The 25,170-nt window shown below is 42.9% G+C and overlaps 1 protein-coding gene across 3 annotated transcripts; it reads left to right on the forward strand.

Moving 5' to 3' along the window:
• The first annotated feature begins 571 nt into the window (after nt 1–571).
• Nucleotides 572–24,278, forward strand: nr2f6b (nuclear receptor subfamily 2, group F, member 6b). Of its 3 annotated transcripts, XM_052101817.1 has the most exons (6): nt 572–814; nt 1,860–2,016; nt 2,295–2,645; nt 11,645–11,739; nt 16,067–16,642; nt 22,183–24,278. In XM_052101817.1, exons 3-6 carry the CDS (start codon nt 2,377–2,379, stop codon nt 22,449–22,451), a joined length of 1,209 nt encoding a protein of 402 aa, XP_051957777.1. In that variant the 5' UTR covers nt 572–814; nt 1,860–2,016; nt 2,295–2,376; the 3' UTR covers nt 22,452–24,278. The 3 variants fall into 3 exon arrangements, with proteins under 3 accessions (XP_051957777.1, XP_051957776.1, XP_051957778.1); XM_052101816.1 differs by lacking the exon at nt 1,860–2,016; XM_052101818.1 differs by lacking the exon at nt 1,860–2,016 and having other exon boundaries at nt 16,070–16,642.
• Nucleotides 24,279–25,170: the final 892 nt, after the last annotated feature.

A 25,170-nucleotide genomic window follows, 5' to 3' on the forward strand; every position in this document is an offset into this window, starting at 1 on the left:
AAAGTTACTAACTGACTCCAGAAGGGGCTGAATTCCTGTTTAAAGACCAACAATTCAACCCAAGAACTTGGACCAAACCATTGAAAAGATCCAAGTCAGAAAAGGGATTTGATCATAAATTTGGCATTGCTACTTCTCTCATGAATGTGCCAAGGAGGGCTAGGGTGGATCACTTAATGATCTGTTCCTTTCAGAAAGCTATTGTATGACTATGGAAAAGTGCAACCAGTACATTCTTCAAAATGTCTCCTTTTGTGTTTCATGGAAGAAAGGAAGTCATACAGATTTTAAAATATATAAAGGTTAGTAAATAAAGACAGATGTTTCACTTTAGTTTAAACTAATCCAGACCTTCCTTAGATGCATAAGTGTACCTATGGTCATCCCTTGAAGGGTTAACTGTGTGTGTGGTAATGCATTCTTGGTTGTTTGTGTTGAGCAGCTACAGCCCACTCACTGCTCTTTGACTCTATTACCCTTATAAGGCAGGTAGCACCATGGCAACCAGAGGGCTTGAATAGCAGTGTCAAATCCTTGAACACACAAACACAGGCTTGCTCACCCTCCACCAATCAGAGAGAAAGAGAGAGAGAGCTAGAACGAGAGAGAAGAGAACAGAGCAAGGCTTGTTGGCCAGTCACAGACGCTCTAAGGTCAAATGTATCTCCTGACCATTGTTCATATTAATTACTGATGAATGGAGAAAGGTAGGGGATGTGGAGTCGTGGACATCTAAAGACCTTCAGGTCCATTCCTGGGAATGCTGAAGCCTCGGAGACCATACGGCTGGACGAAACAGCACTGATGAATCAAGGTACAGAAGAACTCACTGTAACGTCCATAAACATGCATTATTGATGCTTCCTGCTTTACTTTTACTTTACTAACCTAAGTGGAAAGAGTGTTCAAAATGTGCTGGTTCACAACAACATTGAGGAAGAGAAACTAAAGAACTTCCTTTGAACTTTGATCCTTGAGTAGCAGTGTAGGGGCTGAGCTCTGTATATCATTCTTTGTTTTTGGCTTTGCCAATGTTTTCTGATCGGAAAGCAAAGATTTACTAGCAGTTTAAATGCAGTTTCTTTGGACTTCAACTAACCTATTTCATCATACAAAGTTGAGATGTCCACATGAACATTTTATTGCTCATAGGTTGCTCTGGGGACTCAGGACTTCTCAGCTGTTTCATTTAAAAATGTACTTTGTCTCAGATGTTTCTCTTAAAACCCCTTAGGGGATATATATAAATAAATATATAAACAAATGAGACAATTGTTGACATCCGAAAGTAAGAGTACGAGCAAGAGTACAGAGAACAGAGCTGTAAATAAACCTGTTTGAGATATTTGACTTTGGATTGTTGATTTTGATATTGGCAATTCCAGGCATCATTACTGATATCTCTTTTCAAAAGCCTAGAGGAGACAATAATGGGTTCTTTTTATTAAGGAGAAAATTAATGTGAAGCTGGAGATGCAAACAAATGTTTATATTTGTGCCCTAGAAAGACAATTGCTAACATAGAGCTATAAAATCAATGTAGGTAGCATAGATGTCATACATTGTTGGGATATTGTCTGAAACTCAAGAGGCAACAAATGAGAAATTACCACAAGGGATCTTTTTCCCAAGAGAAATTTCAAGGACTGCAGTAAAAGTCTCCATTTGTACTCCATTAAAGCTCATCACTGTCTAGAAACAACTGAGATATTAAAGTGATCCAATTTAGTATTAAACTAAATGAAAACAAGATAACAAGAACTACAGTGGCAGGTTGAGTCATATCTGTTTGATTGACCTATAATAACCCCAAATGTTCTAAACAGATCCAGTTAACAAAACAGTGTTTCTCCACACAGAAAGAACTGGTTTGACTTGTTGGCTACTAGGGGGCATGTGGTGTAGTCTTTCCTGCTGTCACAGTTTCCAGTGCCTGCTAGTTGAGAGGGAGTCTTTATCCGTTTCTCCAAGCTGTGTAGCACATGGAGGTGCACGTCTTCTTTTTCCGAAGTCTGGGTGCGTTTATGTGTAATTTATTGTTTCCTGTTAAATGTGCAAGATAAGTTCCTCTTGGCTAAACTCTGAACTTCTCATTGAATCAGAGACCTTGAGATCTTTGGAAGGTTTTTTTTGTATGAGGACAATCATCAGGGGAAGAAAATAACAGGGATGAGCACTTCCTGAAAGGTTTTTGAACTGAAATTTGGTGGCAAAACCATGTCATCTTTGTAAGCTTTCCAGACTTTCAGAGTGCTGTTAAACTTGTTTGTCCTTGTTCGGCTTACTGTCTGCAGCTTAAACAGATTCACTCTGGGGCGACTCTGAATTGTCTTTGCGGGAAGGTTTCACACTCAGCTCCTGCCGGTGTACACAGAGATGGCCATGGTGAGCGGGGGATGGGCCAACCCCAACGGCAGCACTAATGGACTCAGTGAGAAGGGTTACCTGCGGGGGGAGGAGGACGGTAGCTCGCCCCGGGCAGGGAACAGCGACGTGGAAGGTGGCGAGGAGGAAAAGGCCTGTGTGATGGACTGTGTGGTATGTGGGGATAAATCTAGCGGGAAACACTATGGTGTTTTCACCTGCGAGGGGTGTAAGAGTTTCTTTAAAAGGAGCATCAGGCGTAATCTCAACTACACCTGCAGGTGAGAAAACACACATTTTACAAATATATCCATCACACCATCAGCAATTGTTCAGAAAACTGGTAGTCCCGCCCAAAAATCACATCATTCGTTGAGCAAGGTGGTGACATGTCGGACCACTCACATAAAGAGAGCAAGTTTTGATAGTCACAGGGAGAATTCCCTAAGAATGAATTGCGGCCAAAAAAGGCACCATTTATTTGGGCTGGTTTATCGCCCGATTCACTAAAGCAATCGTGTAGATCAGGCAATGGCGCAAACACACCTACAAAATCTGTGCAATTCTGAGTGCTACTTAGGATGCAGCAGACCACCGTGATCTGACATACTCTGGCAGGACTGAACAGCATCACTCCACTACTGTGATCCAGACACCTGAATTATCACATTAACATGATGAAAGTGCGCTTCTAGATATATGCCAGTTTATAACGCTCCATCATTTGATAATTTTTTGATAATTTACTACTGATATGATCGATAGAAAATTTACAGAAACATCTCTTTAAATAAAATACATTTTAACACATGCTTTCTTCTGGCGGTAAATGGGAGCTGTAAATCACAGCAGGCAATTTTTTGTGAATGAAGCGCAATCTACAATGAATCTAACTTACATAGAAAGAAGGCGTGTTGCACTTGTTCGCAGGAATGACTTTGACTTAATTTAAATATTCAACATGCAGCACGATTATGCAATTATGCAATTATTGATTGCTGATGGTTAGTGAAAAAGATGCAGATTCTTGCGCTGAAATACCACACGCAAAAGTGGCAAAACAGAGTTTACACTCTTTAGGAAGTTAAAGCATTTAGCTTTGCTCAACAAAATTCTCTAGGTGAAGAAGAATGTTTTCCTTGTCCCTTGTAAATATTCAGTGTATCTATGCACAAAGCACTTCCCCCAAAGAGGTCACTGCCAAACCTATTAGTCAACACTGCAAATTCACATGTCACCAAATTTGAACCCCACACAAAATTTGTGTAGGAAACTTTCTTCACCACCAAAATTCCTCATTGTGTGGAAATTCAGGCGAAATTCCTGATTGCACATCGAGTTGACTGTATTTCACTCATAGAATTCCACCATAATGGCGAATGACTTTAAATGGCTGACTTTCAGTTGACTAGTATGCACATTAAACTGGGATAGAATGAATTTTTTAAATATAAAAAATGACACACCTTTAATACACTGCCTGGCCAAAAAGAAAAGTTTCTTTCTCTTACATTTGTTGGACCGCATTTAGCTTAGATTATGGCGCACATTCGTAGTGGCATTACTTCACGCTTATGCAATGTCACAACATTTATTTCCGTAATACGAGTAGCATACATTTTTGGCCGAGATCTTGTATTGATGATGGGAGAGGCAAATCACACCTTAAATTCTTCTCCAGCAAATCCAAAAGACTTTCAATAGGGTTAAGGTCAGGACTTTGTGGAGGCCAATTTATGTGTGAAAATTATTCCTCATGCTCCCTGAACCACTCTTTCAAAATTTTAGCCCGATTAATCTTGCCATTGTCGTCCTGGAATATGCCCGTGGCATCAGGGAAGAAAAAAATCAATTTATAATTTACTCACCCTCATGCCGTCCCAGATGTGTATGACTTTCTATCTTCTACTGAACACAAACAAAGGTTTTAGAAGAACATTTAAGCTCTGTAGGTCAATACAATGCAAGTGAATGATGGTGAGAAATCTGAAGGTCCAAAAAGCTCATAAAGGCAGCATAAAAGTAATCCATATGACACCAATGGTTTAATCCATGTCTTCTGAAGTAATGTGATAGGTATGGGTGAGAAACCGATCGATCTTTAAGTAATTTTTTATTGTTTTTGTCAACATTCTTCATGGACATCACACCAGGGAGGGGAATTAATAGTCAAAACAGACCTAAATATTGATCTCTCACCCACACCTATAATTTGATTCAGAAGACATGGACACTGTCACTTGTGGATTAAATTAATCCCGACTGACTGTGAATAGTGAATTTCTAAAATGCCATCAGTAACCGAAAACAATTGTGTTTGAATGATGCTGCATCCATGCCCCTAGGTGTCAGTGTAAGTCCAAGATGACATACAAATAACTAAATAAATAGTTGCTTATTTAAAGCTTTATAGCACTCTTTCCTAACAAGGCGTGGCACAACAGTGACCTGCAATAATGCTGCATTCCATTCAAGTCGAATGTGGGATATTCCTACTTGATATCTCCGATCTATGACCATAAATGCATTCCATTGCCAGATGCTTGGAAGATGGCATTTAAGGAAACAAAACTGTAACACTCCCGTTAGCTTAGCAGGTGTGTGACTGTCACCAGAGATGTCTCCTAGCAACCCAATTTATATACAATTCTGTAAGGAAAGCATTTGTGCTACAGGCGATTATTAAAAGAGTATAATTTACCATGTTTTGAACTTGTGTCTCTGCTAACGTTAGTTAGCTTTAATATCATGTAAGGCAGGAACAATGTTGATTCTTTTATCGATACTATTTAATAAAAGTTAATGTTTATCAATTATTTTTATATCTTCCTGGGTGCCGACATATTTGTGTGACTTCACGCACCTGCACCTGCAATTCCAAGTTGGAATTCCGACTTCAAGTGGCATTCCAGTGCATGTTTCCTAGTAGCAAGCTGGAAAATCAGACTTTCCAAGTTGAATAGAATGCAGCATAAAATCTTGTCGCCACTGAGGATCTCTTCTGTTAGTCTGAGTGTTTGTCTTCTTGACCAGTTACAACAAGTGACAGGACATTTTGTCAGTCACTTGGTTTCTATTTCTGTTATGTATTGCTGGGTAGCCCCAACCACAGCCACATTTTATTAGTACAAAATCCCACTCCTCATAACTGTTTTTAAACATCAGATATGTTCTGATTGGCTGTGATTGTTTTGCGTCTCATAGCATATTCACTTGCAGTGTGGACAGACAAATTAGGACAGAAACATTCACTACAGAAGCACACAAATATAGATACGAATGCTTAGCATGAACGTGATCTCATTGTAAATACTTAATGTGCATTTTTGCGTTAATGTGGTAAACAAACCTCAGTAATCAAGAGATGACAGTGACGTGTTATTATTCAGGTAGCTTGCTATAAACGTCATCACTTTAACCAACTTGCTTAGTAAGATTCCCTTCAAACAGTTCCTTGTTGTTCACAGTCATATTTGACCACGTCAGGCCACTACAGCTTGATAAGTTAAAAAATACGCTGCGCTCTAATAGAAATTTAAACAATATCCACAGTGATAGCAATAAGCACCATTATCATTTCCTCTTCCACAAAAATATCCCAGCTCTTACAGCTGAATGTACAAATGTACAAGGCTGTCAGTAATTGGCCTTTTACAGCAGATCTAACATAAGCCCTGCTGCCATGGGAACTTTAGGAATAAATGAACAGAACTGTGTCCTTTGTGTTTGTGCCAAGGTTATGTGACTGATAATTTGCCTGAGAAACGTTGGAGAGCTATTCATGCGTGGCAGCTCATGAAGGACTGTCCCCACATACAAATGTATTCATTATGGATTATTTGTTCAGGTTTATGTTTAAACAACAGGGATGTTTCTGTTAGTGTGTTAGTTCAGTTTTTGTTTGAGAAACTGCTCACTGCTTCTCCACAGTTATTGAATGTCAACTTAACCTCTTATAACTTTTTGTTTACACAGTTGAGTCCAATTTTAGTTAGAAAATACAATGAATTTTAAATAACTCTCCCAACAACCAATTATTGAGGCAAATCTATTCTGGCCGTAGACATTTCATACGTCATATATTCTTGTCAGTTTACCAATGCAGTTTTGTTCTAGTTTAAGTGATTCTGAAAAATATGGAGCTTTATTTAATTAAGACACAAGGTCAATGGGACACACTAATACAGTTCACGATAACACTTTCATTAAATAATAATGGTGATTGTGTTTTGGATTACAGGGAAGTTTGTTTGTAATTACAAGCATTTGGTGCAGTTTCTTTCTTATTTGCATGGACTTTCTGTTTAAAGCACAAACTGAGAAACTGTATGGGGTGAATTGGGTAAGATGAGCCGATTTTTACATACAGTATGTTGTCTCCTATACAAGGAAAAATTAGACAGAGGTAAAGTTTATTTCAAGGTATCTGCTATAATTTTATATTATAAATAAGAGTCTGTGACATTAGCCACAAATAACTGGCCTTTTTATTTATTTGTTATACAGTTTTCTCCCAATTTGTAATACCCAATTCCCACTACTTAGTAGGTCCTCATGCTGGCATGGTTACTCACCTTCATCCGGGTGGCGGATGACAAGTCTCAGTTGCCTCCACTTCTGAGACAGTCAATCTGCGTATCTTATCACGTGGCATGTTTTGCATTATACCGCGGAGACTCCACATGTGGAGGCTCATGCCACCCACCATGATCCATGCACAAATTACCACGCACCCCATTGAGAGCGAGAACCACTAATCTCGACCACAAGGAGGTTACCTTCTCTACCCTCCCTAGCAACCAAGCTGTGACATGGCGGTGGGCAGGGCCGGGTCGTGATTCCGCACACCCAGCCCCTAATCAGGCTAATCAAGCCTCAGAGAGGGATAAAGGCAGAATGGAAGCTGCAGTGCGACAGAGAGAGATTTACGGACAGCTGTCCGACACCTGTGTGTGTCTTTTTAGTTCAGTCGAGTTCTATATTAAACTATTATTTATATTGTCAAGCCGGTTCTCGTCTCCTTTCCCTGTAACCCCTTTACACTGGTGCCGAAACCCGGGAAGGAGGCGAGAACCGGCTTGACAATATAAATAATAGTTTAATATAGAACTCAACCAAAAAGACACACACGCACGTACGCAGGTATCGGACAGCTGTCTGTAAATCTCTCTCTCTCTGTCTGTCACACTACAGCTTCCAGTCAGCCTTTATCCTTCACTGAGGCTTGATTAGCCTGATTAGGGGCCGAGTGTGTGGAATCATGACCCGGCACCGCCCTCCGCCCTGTCACACATTCCAATTTGGTTGCTTAGGAGACCTGGCTGGAGTCACTCAGCACACCCTGGATTCGAACTTGCGACTCCATCGTTGGTAGTCAGCATCAATACTCACTGAGCTACCCAGACCCCCACAAATAACTGGCCTTGTTTGAACCAATTAATGATGATTGAAAGTAATACGATAATATGCAATTTCTAATAGTCATAAGTAATACTATATAAGTAATTTGTCATATTTAACATTCTGCATTCATGGCGCTAATGAATGCTCTACGGGGCCATAATATGCACTGTTTACCATCTGTAATTTTATTTTATGATTCATTTTATGAATCCATGAAGAAGCGACGTGGAACCCCCCTCTACATCCCTTGGGCCCACCACCCATTGGAGGAACCGCAGGAGTCGGGTGCGCTGCCATATGGGCGGCAGTAAAGGCCGTGGGCCTCGACGGACCAGACCCGGGCAGCAAAGGCTTTGCCTGGGGACGTGGAATGTCACCTCACTGGGGGGGAAGGAGCCGGAACTAGTGAGGGAGGTGGAGCGTTACCAGTTGGATCTGGTGGGGCTTACATCGACGCACAGTTTTGGCTCTGGATCCGTACTCCTGGATAGGGGATGGACTCTATTCTTCTCTGGAGTTTCCCAGGGTGTGAGAAAACTCTGACTGTTGTCTGTGCATATGCACCGAACAGCAGTTCAGAGTATTCGGCCTTCTTGGAGACCCTGAATGGAGTCCTGAATAGGGCCCCAGTAGGGGACTCCATAGTGATGCTGGGTGACTTCAACGCACACGTGGGAAATGACAGGGACACCTGGAAAGGCGTGATCGGGAGGAACGGCCTCCCTGATCTGAACTCAAGTGGATGTTTGTTATTAGACTTCTGTGCTAGTCATGGATTATCTATAACAAACACCATGTTCGAACATAAGGATGCTCATAAGTGTATGCGTGGTACCAGAGCACCCTAGGCCGAAGGTCGATGATCGATTTTGTAATCGTGGTCGTCGGATCTGAGGCCATATGTTTTGGACACTTCGGGTAAAGAGAGGGGCAGAGCTGTTAACCGATCACCATCTGGTGGTGAGTTGGGTCAGGGGTGGGGAAAGACTCTGGAAAGACCTGGGAAGCCCAAGCGAGTAGTACGGGTGAACTGGGAACGTTTGGAGGAGGTCCCTGTCCACGAGATCTTCAACTCACACCTCCGGCGGAGCTTTTCAGGCATCCCTGCGGAGGTTGGGGACATTGAACCGAGTGGGCAATGTTCAAAGCTTCCATTGCCGAGCCGCGGTGGAGAGCTGCGGCCTCAAGGTTTTAGGTGCCGCAAGGGGTGGTAACCCTCGAACACCGTGGTGGACACTGGTGGTCAGGAAGCCGTCCGACTGAAGAAAGAGGCCTTCCAGGATTTGTTGTCCCGGAGGTCTCCGGAGGCAGTTGCAAGGTACCGACAGGCCTGAAGGGCTGCGGCCTCGGCCGTGAGGGAGGCAAAGCAGTGGGTGTGGGAAAAGTTCGGACAAGCCATGGAGAAGGACTTTCGGTCCGCACCAAAGTGCTTCTGGAAAACCGTCCGCCACCTTAGGAGGGGAAGCGGGAACCATTCAAGCTGTATACAGCAAAGATGGGACGCTGTTGACCTCAACCAAGGAGGTTATTGGGCGTGGAAGGAACACTTTGAAGAACTCCTAAATCCCAACACGCCCTCTATGGTAGAGGCAGAGCCGGAGGATGATGGGGATCAGATTCTATTTCCCTGGGGAGGTCACTGAGGTAGTCAAACAACTCCGCAGTGGCAAAGCCCCGGGATTGATGAGATCCGACCAGAAATGCTGAAAGCTTTGGATGTGGAGGGGTGTCATGGATGACACGCCTCTTCAACATTGCGTGGAAATCTGGGACAGTGCCTAAGGAGTGGCAGAACGGGGTGGTGGTTCCCCTCTTCAAAAAGGGGATCAGAGAGTGTGTGCCAACTACAGGGGTATCACACTTCTCAGCCTCCCTGGTAAAGCTTACTCCAAGGTGCTGGAGAGGAGGGTTCGGCCGATTGTCGAACCTCGGATTGAAGAGGAACAATGCGGTTTTCGTCCTGGCCGTGGAACGATGGACCAGATCTTTACTCTCGCAAGGATCCTGGAGGGGGCCTGGGAGTATGCTCATCCGGTCTACATGTGTTTTGTGGATCTGGAGAAGGCGTATGACTGGGTCCCCCGGGAGAGACTGTGGGAGGTGCTGCGGGAGTACGGGGTGGGGGGGCCCTTCTTAGGGCGATCCAATCCCTGTACGTCCAAAGCGAGAGCTGTGTCCGGGTCCTCGGCACAAAGTCGAGTTCATTCCATGTGGGGGTTGGTCTCCGCCAAGGCTGTGCTTTGTCACCAATCCTGTTTGTGATATTCACGGACAGGATATCGAGGCGTAGTCGGGGTGGGGAAGGTGTGCGGTTCGGTGGGCTGGGGATCTCATCGCTGCTTTTTGCAGATGACGTTGTCTTCATGTCATCATCGGTCCGTGACCTTCAGCTCTCACTGGATCGCTTGGCAGTCGAGTGTGAAGCAGCTGGGATGAGGATTAGCACCTCTAAATCTGAGGCCATGGTTCTCAGCAGGAAACCAATGGAGTGCGTACTCCAGGTAGGGAATGAGGTTTTGCCCCAAGTGAAGGAGTTCAAGTACCTCAGGGTCTTGTTCACGAGTGAGGGGACAATGGAGCGGGAGGTTGGCCGGAGAATCGGGGCAGCGGGGGCGGTATTGCACTCGCTCTATCGCACCGTTGTCACGAAAAGAGAGCTGAGCCGAAAGGCAAAGCTCTCGATCTACCGGTCAATTTTTGTTCCTACCCTCACCTATGGTCATGAAGGTTGGGTCATGACCGAAAGAACTAGGTCATGAGTACATGCGGCCGAAATGGGCTTCCTCAGAAGGGTGGCGGGCTTCTCCCTTAGAGATAGGGTGAGGAGCTCAGTCATCTGTGAGGAGCTCGGAGTAGAGCCGCTGCTCCTTTGCGTTGAAAGGAGTCAGTTGAGGTGGTTTGGGCATCTGGTAAGGATGCCCCTGGCCGCCTCCCTAGGGAGGTGTTTCAGGCACGTCCAGCTGGGAGGAGGCCTCGGGAAGACCCAGGACTAGGTGGAGAGATTACATCTCCACACTGGCCTGGGAACGCCTCGGGGTCCCCCAGTCAGAGTTGGTTAATGTGGCTCAGGATAGGGAAGTTTGGGGCCCCCTGCTGGAGCAGCTGCCCCCGCGACCCGACTTCGGATAAGCGGTTTAAGATGGATGGACGCATGGATTCATTTATGTATTCACGTAAGATTATAAAAAAATGTCTTTAGACTTGATTTTGGACAGAGGTACATTGAAAAGAGCTACCTTTTCAAGGTGTCTGCTGTAATTTGATATTATAAAAATTTGTCTGTGACAAAAATCCACAAACAAATGGTCTTTAAAAAAAGAAAATCTGTTCCATTGGGTCAACTTGCCCCAGGTTAAGTCTAAGATGCTCCTGGTCAGTGGGTAAAATGGGCCATCTGGGGGTAAGTTGACCAATTAAATGTTTGCAGTGATATAATGAATAACATTACACAAATACATTTTTATCTATAATTTCTTATCTATAATCTGTTTATTTATTATTTATAATCTCACGTTGAGCCTATAACCAGGCTCATCTTACCCTACTCTTCCCTACAGGTCAAAAGATAGATCAGCTGCATCAGTATCACATGCTGTATAACCTCCATCAATAAACTGCCTTAATTTCCATGCCACCCTTAAACAGTTGTCTTATGCTTTAATTTAAATAACATTCAGTGCTGATTAATGAGTAATTCTAGTTTGCATTAATGCAGCATGTATCATAGCACCTTTAAAAAGCAAGCCAGAGAAACATTCACAACTTTCAATGCCAAGCTGATGGTTTGAATGCATATGATCTTTATATACATGATATCTTAAATATTGCTTGTCATCTTTATATTCTTCAGTCACAGACAACTAAACTCTCTTCACAGATCAAACCGCGAGTGCCAGATCGATCAGCACCATCGTAACCAGTGTCAGTACTGTCGTCTGAAGAAGTGCTTCCGGGTCGGTATGAGGAAAGAAGGTCAGTGTAACAACAGGACTCATTTTAAAATGCCACTGTCAGCAGATCAAACGATTTAATAGAACAATACAATTATATAGACCTATAACCAGTATATTATACATTATATATATATATATATATATATATATATATATATATATATATATATATATATATATATATATAAAATACAGTACATATTCTGTACATTATCTGTAAAAAAAAAAAAAGATCCACTTGTAAAAACGTCTCGTTTACTATGGATGGAGGGAACTCATCAAACGTTGTGTCGATTAGTTGACACTAAGCCCAGACATCTCTGATCTTGAGAAAAGGCCAATGGAAACTGGCGTGTGGAATTTGCATGCCACTCCCCCGGACATACAGGTATAAAAGGAGTGATGCTGCAAACACACATCAAGTATCGCACGAGGTGCCGAGCCAAAGACCTGGCCATTTCAGTGGTTGGTTCAGTGTTGTGGCAGGAGGGACACAACGTCTCGTTCCATCCATCAGGGAACGGATGTTATGTCAGTAACCGAGACGTTCCCTATCTTTCACTTACTCAACGTTGTGTCGATGAGTTGACACTAGGGGTCCCAATGGAAAACGCCACAAGATCTGAACCGAGTTACGCAGACTGGCGGTGCGAGACGGGCAGACCTCTGTGTGCCTCGTAGCCAGCGCAGCAAGCCGTCGCATAACTACCCCCAACACACCAGCAGGCATGAAGCGGTCCCCTCCACCTAGGTGAACAGCTAACTGCTCAGGAGTATAAGGACTGGCTGGCCCAGCCGTGGCCTTCTCTCTATTGTTCTCCCCTAAAAAAGTTACGAAATAGTTTGGCTGGGGGCCAAATATATGGTCCAAGCTGGGGGGTGTCCCTCCAAAGAGGAGGACACCGCGGAGACCACACCTGACCCCGAGAGGGGGGGGTTAGGTGGAATACAACACACAGTCTTTACCAGTTAGGAGCAGAAGCATAACGGCCGGAGAGGCGTCATGGTGGATCCTACCCAAGGGGGGGAGTTACTACAAATACGGCGACCAAGGACAGAGGGCCCTCTGCCCAAGGAAGACGGGGTTTACCGGCAGGGAAACCATTTTGCGGAATATACATCACACAGGGTTGCCTAGGGGGTCAACCAGCACATGTGGAGCACTTACCTCAGTACGAGGGCCTGGGTAAAGCCTGTACTGTGGCAGTAGTGAGCCTCTCCGAAGACTCGACGGCTGCTAGACTAGGGAGGAAGAACGTCCAGGGTTCACACTTCTTGTGAACGCAACTGGGGAAAGAGCGCACGTCTTCACCTCAAGGGAGGGGAAAGGCGCTATGCACAAGTGATACACCCGGCCAGCTGGCCCCAACTTACCTGTTTCTGTCACCTGATAACACACAGGACGAAACTGGCTCAACCCTGAGGTTATAGAACCTTGCAAAGGTGTTAGGTGTTGCCCAGCCCGCGGCTCTACATATGTCTGCTAGAGAGGCGCCATGGGACAACGCCCAAGAAGCCGCAACACCCGATAGAATGGGTTCGTAGGCCAGCAGGGGGCGGCATGTGCTGGGCGTGGTATGCCATAGTGATGGCATCGATGACCCAGTGGGCGATCCTCTGTTTGGAGACAGCGCTTCCTTTCCGCTGTCCACCAAAGAAGACAAAGACCTGTTCGGAGCTTCTAAAGCACTGCGTGCGATCCAAGTAGATGCGAAGAGTGCGCACCTGACACAGCAAAGCCAAGGCTGGGTCTGTCTCCTCCTGAGGCAGCGCTTGCAGGTTCACCACCTGATCCCTAAAAGGGGTCGTGGGAACCTTGGGCACGTAGCCCGGTCGGGGTCTCAGGATGATGTGAGAGTAAGAGAACGCCTGCAGGTCCCCTACCCTCTTTATGGAAGTGTGCGCCGTCAGGAGGGCGGTCTTCAGAGAGAGCGCCTTTAGCTCTGCTGACTCAAGGGGCTCGAAGGGAACTCCCCGAAGGACCACGGAGAGGTCCCACGAGGGAACAAGGCTGTTGAGGTGGTCCGGGATATGAGTGGCTCGCAGCGACTTGAGCCGGTGCTGACTCCAAAGGAGACGGCGGGCAAGTTGTGACATACGGCGAGAGCGTAGGCCGCCTTGGCGGATGATATACGGCAACATCGCTGTGTTGTCCGTCCGGAGCAACACGTGCTTGCCCCGGATCACAATAGCCTCCTCAGGGCAAATAGTACCGCCAGCAACTCAAAGCAGTTGATGTGCCAATGCAGTCGTGGGCCAGTCCAAGGGCCGGCGACTGAATGCCCATTGCGAGGCATCTTACGTGGCCACGACGCATCTGGGGACCTATTAGATGCTCTGAACCGGGATGCTCTGAAAAAAAAATAAAATTAGATGCTCTGAACCGGGACGAGCTTGCTCACAACATGTCCTGCGAGTGAGCTAGGATTAGCCAGTTGTGGAGATAGTTGAGGATGAGGACACCCACTTCCCTTAGTGTGGCAAGGGTTGCCTCTGCGACTTTCGTGAAGGCGCGAGGGGACAAGGACAGGCCGAAGGGGAGGGCTTTGTACTGATATGCCTGACCCTCAAAGGCAAACTGGAGAAAGGGTCTGTGTCGAGGAAGAATGGAGACATGGAAGTACGCGTCCTTCAGGTCTAGTGCCGCGAACCAATCCTGATGCCGGACGCTCACTAGTTTCTGCGTGAGCATCTTGAAAGGGAGTCTGTGCAGAGCACGGTTCAGGACGATTGGCTGCAACCCGACAGTGTGGAAGCGGGAGGTCCGGTTTCAGGGCACCGGAACAGGTGGTCAGCGGTCATAATAACGATGGTCGGGTAGACCGGAAATAGAGCTCAGGGGCTGAGGAAATTGCTCTTTTTTTAAAATGTGGGTACCGCAGCCTGTTGGGCATGCGGTGAAATTAAATTTGTAAAGAAACAAGGATTCTCCACCCGACCGGGCGGGCTGTTACGGGGCTGGTGTCGGTGTTGGCACCGCAGGGGGATGCCCTGGGCGACGAGCAGACAGAGTGCGGGGGTCTGTGGCTGCGCCTGGGCAGGATATGCTGTATGGCCTCTGTCTGCTTCCTCACCGTTGAGAACTGCCGGGCGAAATCTCCAACGGTGTCACCAAACAGCCCAACCTGGGAGATGGGGGCATCAAGGAAATGCACCTTGTCAGCCTCTCGTGACTCGACCAGCTTGAGCCAGAGGTGCCGCTCCTGGACCACCAGGGTGGACACTGCCTGCCCAAGAGCCCGAGCAGTGACCTTCGTTGCCCAGAGGGCGAAGTCGGTCGCCGAGCGCAGCTCCTGCATTAGACCCGGGTCAGGACTACCCTTGTGTAGTTCTCTGAGTGCCTTGGCTTGGTGCACCTGCAGGAGTGCCATGGCATGCTAGGTGGAGACGTCGTGTCCAGCGGCGCTGTAGGCCATAGCCGCCAGGGACGACGTCAGCCTACAGGCCCTGGATGGGATCCTCGGATGGTTCTGCACAAGTGCACCGCACCCTCTTGATCCACCTGGGGAATGCTCCGCGTTGGCCTGCGACTGAGCCGCCGCACCCGTGGGTGGAAGTCCAGCTGAATCCTCAGCATCAGACATGACAAACCCTCTCTCCGATGCCGCAATCATCAGCTCATCGCGGGTCTGCAGTGAAACGAACCGGCAACCTCGCCCCAGCGCTGGAGCATACCAGCGTGACGGAGAGTGGGAGGTCCGTGGGGGAATACCCGGCAGAGAGGCTCCCACTGAGGTCCCCTATATTGCCCCCAGTCCTAACCAACCCAGTCTCATATCCATAGGTAGAAGGACCGAGTCGGGGAGCCGCTGGGGTGGCTTGCGCTCTTACGAGGGCGAGCCGCGACCGCAACGTAGCCATGGTCATGTCCTCGCAGTGCAAATTCCACACACCAATTTCCATTAGCCTTTTCTCAAGATCAGAGATGTCTGGGCTCCGCAGAAGTGACCCCTAGTGTCAACTCATCGACAACGTCGAGTGATTGACAGATACAGTTGTTTTTTTTACTATTAAAAATTCTATTATCAACATAACAATTTGGTATGTTCCCCTTTGGCTTTAATGATGGCATGCACTCTAGCTGTCATGACCTACACAGCATTGTCATGTTAATTTATCCCAGCATGATTTGGGAATGTTGTTCAATAGAAGTGAAGTAAAATCTGACCTTTGGTTCGATGTAAAGATGTTAATATGGCCAATGAGATAAACTTCCTTATCTGATTAGTGATCTAGAAAAAGAGCAGATTATTAAAGAAAATATGGATTTTACATCATAATGTATATATATCTCATATATATTTGTGTCTGTATATTGATTGTTCCTTCTTCTCTGTTGGCTCCAGCAGTCCAACGTGGACGTATCCCTCCCTCCCATGCAGGCATCAGTCCTGCCTCAATGGTTGGAGTGGGTGGGGAGGGTGGAGGAGCTCCAGGCATGGGTGCTGATTACTTCAATGGTCAGCCTGTTTCTGAACTGATCTCTCAGCTCCTGAGAGCAGAACCCTACCCAAACAGCCGCTACGGGGCCCAGTGTGGCCAGCAGCTTTCCGGGGCCAACAGTTCCATTATGGGCATCGACAACATCTGTGAGCTGGCAGCCCGGCTGCTATTTAGTACCATAGAGTGGGCCCGGAACATTCCGTACTTCCCTGATCTGCCTGTGTCAGAGCAGGTGGCCCTTTTGAGGCTCAGCTGGAGTGAACTGTTCATTCTAAATGCAGCTCAGTCTGCTCTGCCCCTCCACACTGCCCCTCTGTTAGCAGCTGCTGGCTTTCACTCCTCCCCCATGGCTGCCGACCGTGTTGTGTCCTTCATGGATCAGGTGCGGGTATTCCAGGACCAGGTGGACAAACTTGCGCGACTACAGGTGGATTCTGCTGAATACAGCTGTCTTAAAGCCCTCGCCCTATTCTCACCGGGTAAGTGATGAACCCCTTGTACATTGAAATGATATCCCAAAGTCCCATCCTGTGGAATTCTCTCCAAATAATTATTTTGTCAATATTATTATTGGTGTTTGCTAAGGCAAGCATCACTACTCTTATTTCTCATAATTAAGGTTGGGGATTTACACAAACCCCTAGCTGTAAAGGCTCTGATACGCTCACAGGGAAGTTCTTTGTTTTACGCTCAGAGCTAAAAAGAAGGAGTTTAGAGGAGGAGCATTTAAATGTAACAATCACATGGTCCAGTCCACAGGCTACATAAATATAACAATCACATGGTCCAGTCCACAGGCTACATGCAAAACATTAACCAATGTGACATTAAAATGTTTTATAAACTACTACATGTCATGTCTACATGAGATCAGTAAATAGAGCTGTTTGAACCACTTGATGATGATTGAAAGTAATATGCAGTAGATAATATGGTCTTAGCGCTAATGCTAATGCTAGAATGCTATACGTGGTCATAATATGCACCGATAACCATCTGTTATTGTATTTTATGATCAATTTGATGAATCCACGTAATTTTTTTAGACATGTTTTTTAAGGAAAGGCATCAATACTATGGTGTCAGAAATTTGGCAGAAGTGTAAATGGCTTACAGGCTGCAGACAAAGACATGAATAAAGAAGCATATCAACCTGCTGAAACCTGTTGATGGATCTTGACTAGGCCTAATTGAAAAAAATTAACCAGGAAAAAATATTGGTGTGAAAATTGGTGAAGCACCAAGACACACCCACTGACTGCACTAAACAGTGGCAGTAAGAAGGTGTTTAACAGCTGGTACAAAGTTTACCTGAAAGTTTCGAACCACCACAACAAACAAAATATTAAAATAATACTGCACCATTTGTGATACAGATATTAAACCTTACCCTAGCCCTCACAACTATGTAGCAATAGACTAAAAACCACTCTAAACAACATAGAAACTGCACCATGGCAACCACCAACAACACTTTGGTGATGGCGAGTTTTGAAATACTCAATGCAAAACTGCAGCACAATTTCAACACTATACACAGTTCTCTGGTATGTTGTTACCAGATTTGTAAAAAGTGACTGGACTGCCAAATCCTTGACATTTTTTACATTAAAATGCAAAGTAACCATTTTTATTCCAAAGATGATAACTGGATGTCACTTAATGAATTGAACATGCAAAATGCAAACATGGTCATGTGACAACAATGAACAATCTTTCTTTGATTTTACTTCATGCTCAGTACAAGTTATGCCCGAATGACAGCATTTTTGGCATAATATTGATAACCACAAAAATGTATTTCAAATTTTGTACCTCAAAATTTCCAACCCTAAGCAAAAATCAGGGTTACAATGAGGCACTTACAATGAAAGAAAATTAGGCCAATTCGTAAACATTAAAATACTGACCGTTTCAAAAGTATAGCCAGAAGACATAAACAATATGCATGTTAACATGATTTTACTGTGATAAAATATCTTACTGTGTAAAGTTATAGCCAATTGTATAACTTCCTTGCCATAACGATGTAATGCCGTTAACCCTAAAACAACTGTACAAATTTTACAGCTCAAAACATACATGTTTTAACCGACGAATATATCTAAGTGTTTTTATTAAATTACAAGCTTTACATTTCTGCATTTAAACCCTCCAAAAACCAGCCCCATTGCAAGAGACAATTTTAAATAGTTTTTTTTGTGGTAATCAAAATCATGCCACAAATGCGGTCAATTGAGCTTAATTTGTACTGAACCCGAACTATTCCTTTAATAAGCAGACAATGCTTAAATGAATGAAAATGCCTTAAAGGGATGGTTTACCCAAAAAATTTAATTCAGTCATTGTTTACTCACCCCTGTGTTGTTATAACCCCATATGACTTTCTTTCTTTTTCTTATCACCAAGAAATTGTGAAAAGATTTTGTTTTCAATGATGTCATACAATGGCAGTTTATGGTGACCACATCTTCAAGCTTCAAAAGGGCACAAACGTATAATTCAGAAGTCTAATAAATTATTCCAAGAGACTCATGGTTGTTATGAAAGCATATGATAAGGTTTTGGGTGAAACAATCCAAAATCTTATGTATTATTTAGTGAAAATGTTCACTGACCATTATTCTCCTGTGCACGTTCATGAGTCTGCACGCAAGCTTTAGAACTCTTTGCAGAAGAGCAACGGTAGTTACGCCGGGATCACGCTTCCTCCGTGAGCGAGGCGCGAGTGGGCCGGTCACGTTGGACGTTCACATATGCCGTGTCTCTTCCGTGAGAAACAGCAGCACCAAATTTTTTTCTTTAATATGGTCATAATAAGCTGAGGTTATTACTACTTCAAGGACAACAGTGGGCAGTCACATGCACTTCATATTTATCAACACACTTGATTGTGATTGGTAAATTTCCTGATTATTTTAGTGTTGTACTGCACCCAGAGCCACTGAGCTCAGCGTGAGCCTCATGGCAATAATAGGCTCAATGCCGAAACTGTCCTATACTATCATATAAATTGTAGGGTGCTATGGGTTTGAATAATTTTGATTTGCTTTTGTGTCTTTTCAATAATCTCCTGATTATTTTAGTGATGTACTGCACCTGGAGCCGCTAAGCTTAGTGTGAGCCGCGTGGCAAAAATAGGCTCAACGACTAAACTATCCACTCACTGCTGTTTCTGGAACATTTTTGTGATGCGACACCTCGTGACTCATGCTTGCAGTGTAAATTGTGTCATCTGTTGATATGGGATGTGTGAACCCGGCGTTACGCAGCATGAGTGAGATTCAACCAAAAACTTGTTTTGACCACCAGTGATATGAACAACAGAAAACACACCATAGCTGCACACAAACCAGAGAACAGAACTTGCAAACATGTCTGACGAGTTTGTAGTGGAATAATTGATGCATTTCAATGTCCATTTTCAAAATTCCTCAATCAAACAGTGTGATGGAGGAGGCTGAAGGTAGCTACCAGTACCGCTGCTTCCTATATACATATTAAACAGCCTACGTTGGGCACCAACTACCTAGGGGAGTACCATCTTAACCAAGAGGGGCACCAGGAACTCCACCGGTTGTTGCAGATTATATAGGGTGACCAGGTTCCTGCTTGTGGAAAACAGGACAGCCCCCTCCCAGCAAAACTGAAATTGACGTATCCTTACCTAGGTGCAGATCAATGCGAATTAGAGGGTGCATCCGCATCTGAAACTGTTATAACCTTGTACTTTTCGCTGGCAGCAATTTTTCTCAGTGTGCACTTGTCTTTCAAAAGTTTATCATACAATGCAGAGAAGTCCAGTCCAAAATTAAGACGTAACAAAAAGCACTGCCTTCTTGACTGTTTGTAACGTTGCTGGACAGAGGCAGTGACAGGCAGACTAAGATGACGTGAAGTGATGAACCCAAATGCAGTTTATTTAACACAATATCCTCTACCCTGGCCTGCAAGACTCTGGTCATGAATGTGCAAAGCTATGGCCATTCACAACAGAATGACAAGAAAAATGTCCTTCACTTGCGTGCGCCTTGTCAGATTCTGAACTTTGCTTCACAAAAAAAAATGGCTAACACTTGGTGTGGCACAATTACTTTTAGCAGCATCCACATGCTTTTTTGTATGAACATGCTGCGTGATGTTGGAGCGGCCTCCACGGCAGTGGAAAAGCTAGCTCCACAAACCTCACATCTCACTTTTATATGCTCTGTCTGACTACTTTTTTAGAAATTTTAATTATTTTTGAAGATCCTCTATCTTCATGTACATGTACGCTACCTTTATATTTCTCCAGCTGCAATTTCACCTGAGTGCTCTTTCAAACTGACTCTTCAATCAGCTCACTAACTGGACATCTATTGATAGGTGATTGTGACTGGATAGTTTATCCAATCATGTACTTCAAATAACATGGTGTGATTTTATTGGTTTTAGAAGCCGTATCCTTGGCTACCTTTGATTAGAATACTCACGTGACTGAGAAAGCCACGGCCGGAAGGGCAATGTGTTTTCTGTTGTTAATATCGCTGGTGGTCCTATTGAAGCGGAATAAAGTTCTCATTTGAACGCCCCATTTCATGCGTACTCGTAACTACTGTTGCTCTTGTGCAAAAATCTCTAAAGCTTGCATGCAGACTCATGAACGTGCACAGGAGAATAACGGTCAGTGAACATTTTTACAAAGTATTAAATTAGATATTTTTCACAACTTCTCCCTTTGCTTTAAGAAAAAGTAAGAAAGTCATATGGGGTTATAACAATGGCTGAATTTTCATTTTTGGGTGAACTAATCCTTAAAGCAGAATTCTTTTTATTGCGGTATGGTCATGGTTTAAGCAAAAACCAATTGACACAGGTCTATTTTTGAATATTACTCTGATTTTGGGTTACATGCAGGGTTGGGAGGGTTACTTTTTAAATGCATTCCACTACAGATTACAGAATACATGCTGTAAAATGTAATTTGTAACGTATTCTGTTAGATTAATCAAGGTCAGTAATGTATTCTAAATACTTTGGATTTCTTCTTCAGCAATGGTAGATTGTTTCACTTGGTTTGACTATAAAAACTTTGCCAGTACAGTAAGACAAAATACATTCTCTGAAAACCTAAATATCTTATGCAGTGTTGTTTCTAAAACAAGATAAATCAAATCTCAATTGTTTATTATCAAGAAAACTTTATATCAAGAATATGATCTTTGCTCTAATATCAAAAGTCTTACTAGAAAAAAAAAAAATTATGATCCAATGTGAATTTTCTTGATAAAAAATTTTATCGTGCCTGGTAAAGTGCATTTAAAATGGTTAAAAATTGCATTTGAGCTTAGTGTAAAGCTGACAAGTTACACAAGGTTTATTTCTATTTCTTCTGGTCCAAACTTACTTCAAATTTACTTCTCTGTCTGCTCATGAATGTAACACATCATAAGAAAGTGTTTCAACGCTGTTCAAATGCACTTTGGATCACATAATTTATAACTATAAATGTTTGCCATCTGAAAGGACTAAATATTAAATAAAAAAAATGACAATAAAATGCAAAGTTATCTCTTCAGTTATCAAAATACATTTGGTTTTACAAAATTACTTATATTTTGTATTTTAAATACTTAATCCCATTTCAAGTATTCCGTTACTCCCCAACCCTGGGTACATGTAAACACATTAACTCTTTGATCAGCTTTTTTATCGTTTTGATGTCAAACGTCTCACGTAAACTGGGTTTTGTTGCATTGTTGGATTAGTAATAAACTGATGTTGACTTTTGGTGGTTATCAGCATATTCGTGTGAAACATATATTGGGGAATACTGGCTACATTTTTAAAAAGAAGAAGGTGGTATGCAGTATATACTGTGCAGTATTCAGAAAGTATAAACTATTATTCCATTTTGAACTTAGGGTTGTTCTTTTTAAAGCTTGTCTTTTTTAAAAGCGGAAACTCCTATATCAAATGACTTTTGCTGTAACGATTCTCTCTTCCAGCTGTGTTGAAAACTCAATTGTGTTTCCTGCAGATGCGTGTGGTCTGTCAGACCCGGCACACATTGAAAGCCTGCAGGAGAAAGCTCAGGTGGCCCTCGCCGAGTACGAGTGCATGCAGTATCCGGGTCAGCCCCAGCGCTTCGGCCGACTCCTGCTCCGACTACCCGCCCTGAGGGCTGTGCCCGCTAACCTCATCTCTCAGCTCTTCTTCATGCGGCTAGTTGGTAAGACGCCCATCGAGACGCTTATCCGGGACATGCAGCTTTCGGGAAGCTCCATCAGCTGGCCATACGTCCCTTGACAGTAGATGAACAATCAAGAGGACTTGATCCCATGTCCCATCTCAGGACTTTTCCTATGATTCCACAATACCTGTGTGGAAAGATAATGGTCTTGTGTTTCTGTACTTAACATGTATATACCGCAAATCTAAAAGATGATGCACGTTCCTATGCAGTTTAATTGAGACACCTAGATACAGGATACCTCAAGTTTAAATAATTATTGAAGGACTCGTGCAGAGGTTCTATGGCATACATCAAACACGTTTGACAAGAGGAATGATATACTTAAGACTGATTAATGTGTCAGCAGGAAGCTATCGATATCTCTGTGTGCAAATACGAGACACTCATCCAAAGCTTTTAAGAAGAGCTATGGTACCTTCTTATTGAGAGAGCAAAGTGAACTATTTTAAAAGTAGTGTAGATGTACATCAAGAATCTTTATAAAGGAATGTAATTTTGAGTCCAAGAAGTTGAGGTATATACCGTATACTTGAAAGATCAGTGGTGGGCTGTATATGGCTATGCTTGGAATGGAATACTAGCATGTTGCTTATTGTGTACTGCACAGAAGACACTGCATACTGCCTATTGTTTTTCATAGTATGTGAAACTATACAATATGCAATGTTTCAGTCAGTACTAGTATGCTACATTATTGTAACATGACCTACATACATGTTTAATTTTGTCCAGTTATAATCTTAGAAATAAATACATTTATTTTACAGTTATATTGTGGATGCTATTCTGGTTAAATACTCACACTGGATATGGAAGGTCAGGTCAAGTGCATTGTGTTGTGTAGATATAAACATAGAAGGTAATCCAGTTAAAATTGGCAAAACTATGCACAGTATACATTATATATATATATATATATATTGCAGATATAGTACAAGTGATATGGTAGCATACTGTTTTGAACAAAAGAAGCCCTTGTTTTTGATTGTCTTCTTTAAACAGTTCTATTCACTTTTTTAATGGGGCAAACAAGTGGTAGAACATTTCCAAAGAGTAAAATATTTTTGCATATTAAAAATAAAAATGAATGATATATAAAAAAGCTTTTGTGTAAGACTGGATAAAGAGGATTTGGATTGTAATATTAATTCACAAATAACTGGTCAGTTCTGTTACCATACATTGATGGCATTTGTAATGCCAAAATTGCCTGAGTAAGAACTTTTTAAGTGCCTTTTTTATTTCACTCAGAAACAGGCAAATGCCTGCAGAAAGTAAACCACACAAAATAATCATATAAATTCTCACATTTTTTAACCATTAAAGGATTAGTTCACCCAAAGCTGAAAATTCTCACATAATTTACTCACCCTCATGCCATCCCACATGTGTATGACTTTCTTTCTTCTGCAGACCACAAAATAAGATTTTAGAAGAATATCTCAGCTCTGTAGATCCATCCATCGATGACAGCAGTCTCTAGAGACTTCAATGGCAAGATGTACAGTGAAAAAGGACTTATATTTTAGTCTGTGCTCACCCAAAACCAACTGAATTGCTTCAGAAGACAATGATTAAACCACTGGAGTCTTATACTGACTTTATTTCCTTTTTTGGAGCTTCAAAGGCCTGATCACTATTCACCATTCATAGAAGGACCTACAGAGCTGAGATATTCTTCTGGAAAATTACGTTTGTATTAAGTAAAAGGAAGAAAGTCATACACGTCTTAAATCTGGCATAAGGGTGAGTAAATAATGAGAGAATTATTAATTTTTGGGTGAACAATCCCTTTAAAATTTCTTTAATGCATTTAAGCAACATTATGCCAACACTGTAAACTAATCCTACTCAAACATGTGACATCAAATAAAAAAGAAAACCACAACTTTAGTCATGTAATTTGTAATCAGTATCAGATTAAATTCAAAAGTCAAATTAGATTATTTTAAAATGTAATTCAAATTACATTACTGACTGCAATTTTAGTCATGTAATTTGTAATCTGTATCAGATTAAAATTCAGAAATAATCTACCCAGCACTGGTACCAAGGTATAAAATATAAACCTGATGAATTGGTTTTATTTTTATTTGTATTCGGGTCGATGACAAATAAGAAGAAAAAAGAAATCTAGATCAGCCCTTTAATGCATACCTCTGGTCTTTCGTGACCAGAGGTATGCATTAAATAAAAAGTTATTTTCAATACACTGATCATCATTTTAAATTGTAATGTATGAAACAATTACATTAAAATCAGTTTATGTGTAGGGTCTAAATTTCCCTTAATGCCGACAGAGTGTAAGTGTTGTGAATAATATATGTTCAAATAAATGCTAAATAAGCAGGATCACTTGGCACGTCATGTCCTGCACAATAGAGGAGGTTGAGTGGGCATGGGAAAAGATGTATGGTACAGGTACATCACGCTTAAAAAGGAAAATTCTCTCATCATTTACTCACCCTCATGCCATCCTGGATCTGTATGACTTTCTTTCATCAACAGAAAATTTCAGCTCTTTTGGCCTCTTTTTCATGAAAGTGAATCAGTGCTAAATTATTGAAGCTCCACAAATCAGATAAATCAGCATAAAACTAGTCTAATCCAAATGCCTCCAGTGGTTTAATCCATGTCTTCTGAAGCGATATGATAGATGTGGTGAGAAACCGATCAATATTTAAATTTCACTATCTTCTTTTGTTTTTGGTGATTCACATTCTTCATACATATCGCCACCTACTGAGCAGAGAGAAGAATTTCTAGCAAACA

Source organism: Xyrauchen texanus, chromosome 32, assembly GCF_025860055.1.
Source record: "Xyrauchen texanus isolate HMW12.3.18 chromosome 32, RBS_HiC_50CHRs, whole genome shotgun sequence".
Lineage (NCBI taxonomy): Eukaryota > Metazoa > Chordata > Actinopteri > Cypriniformes > Catostomidae > Xyrauchen > Xyrauchen texanus.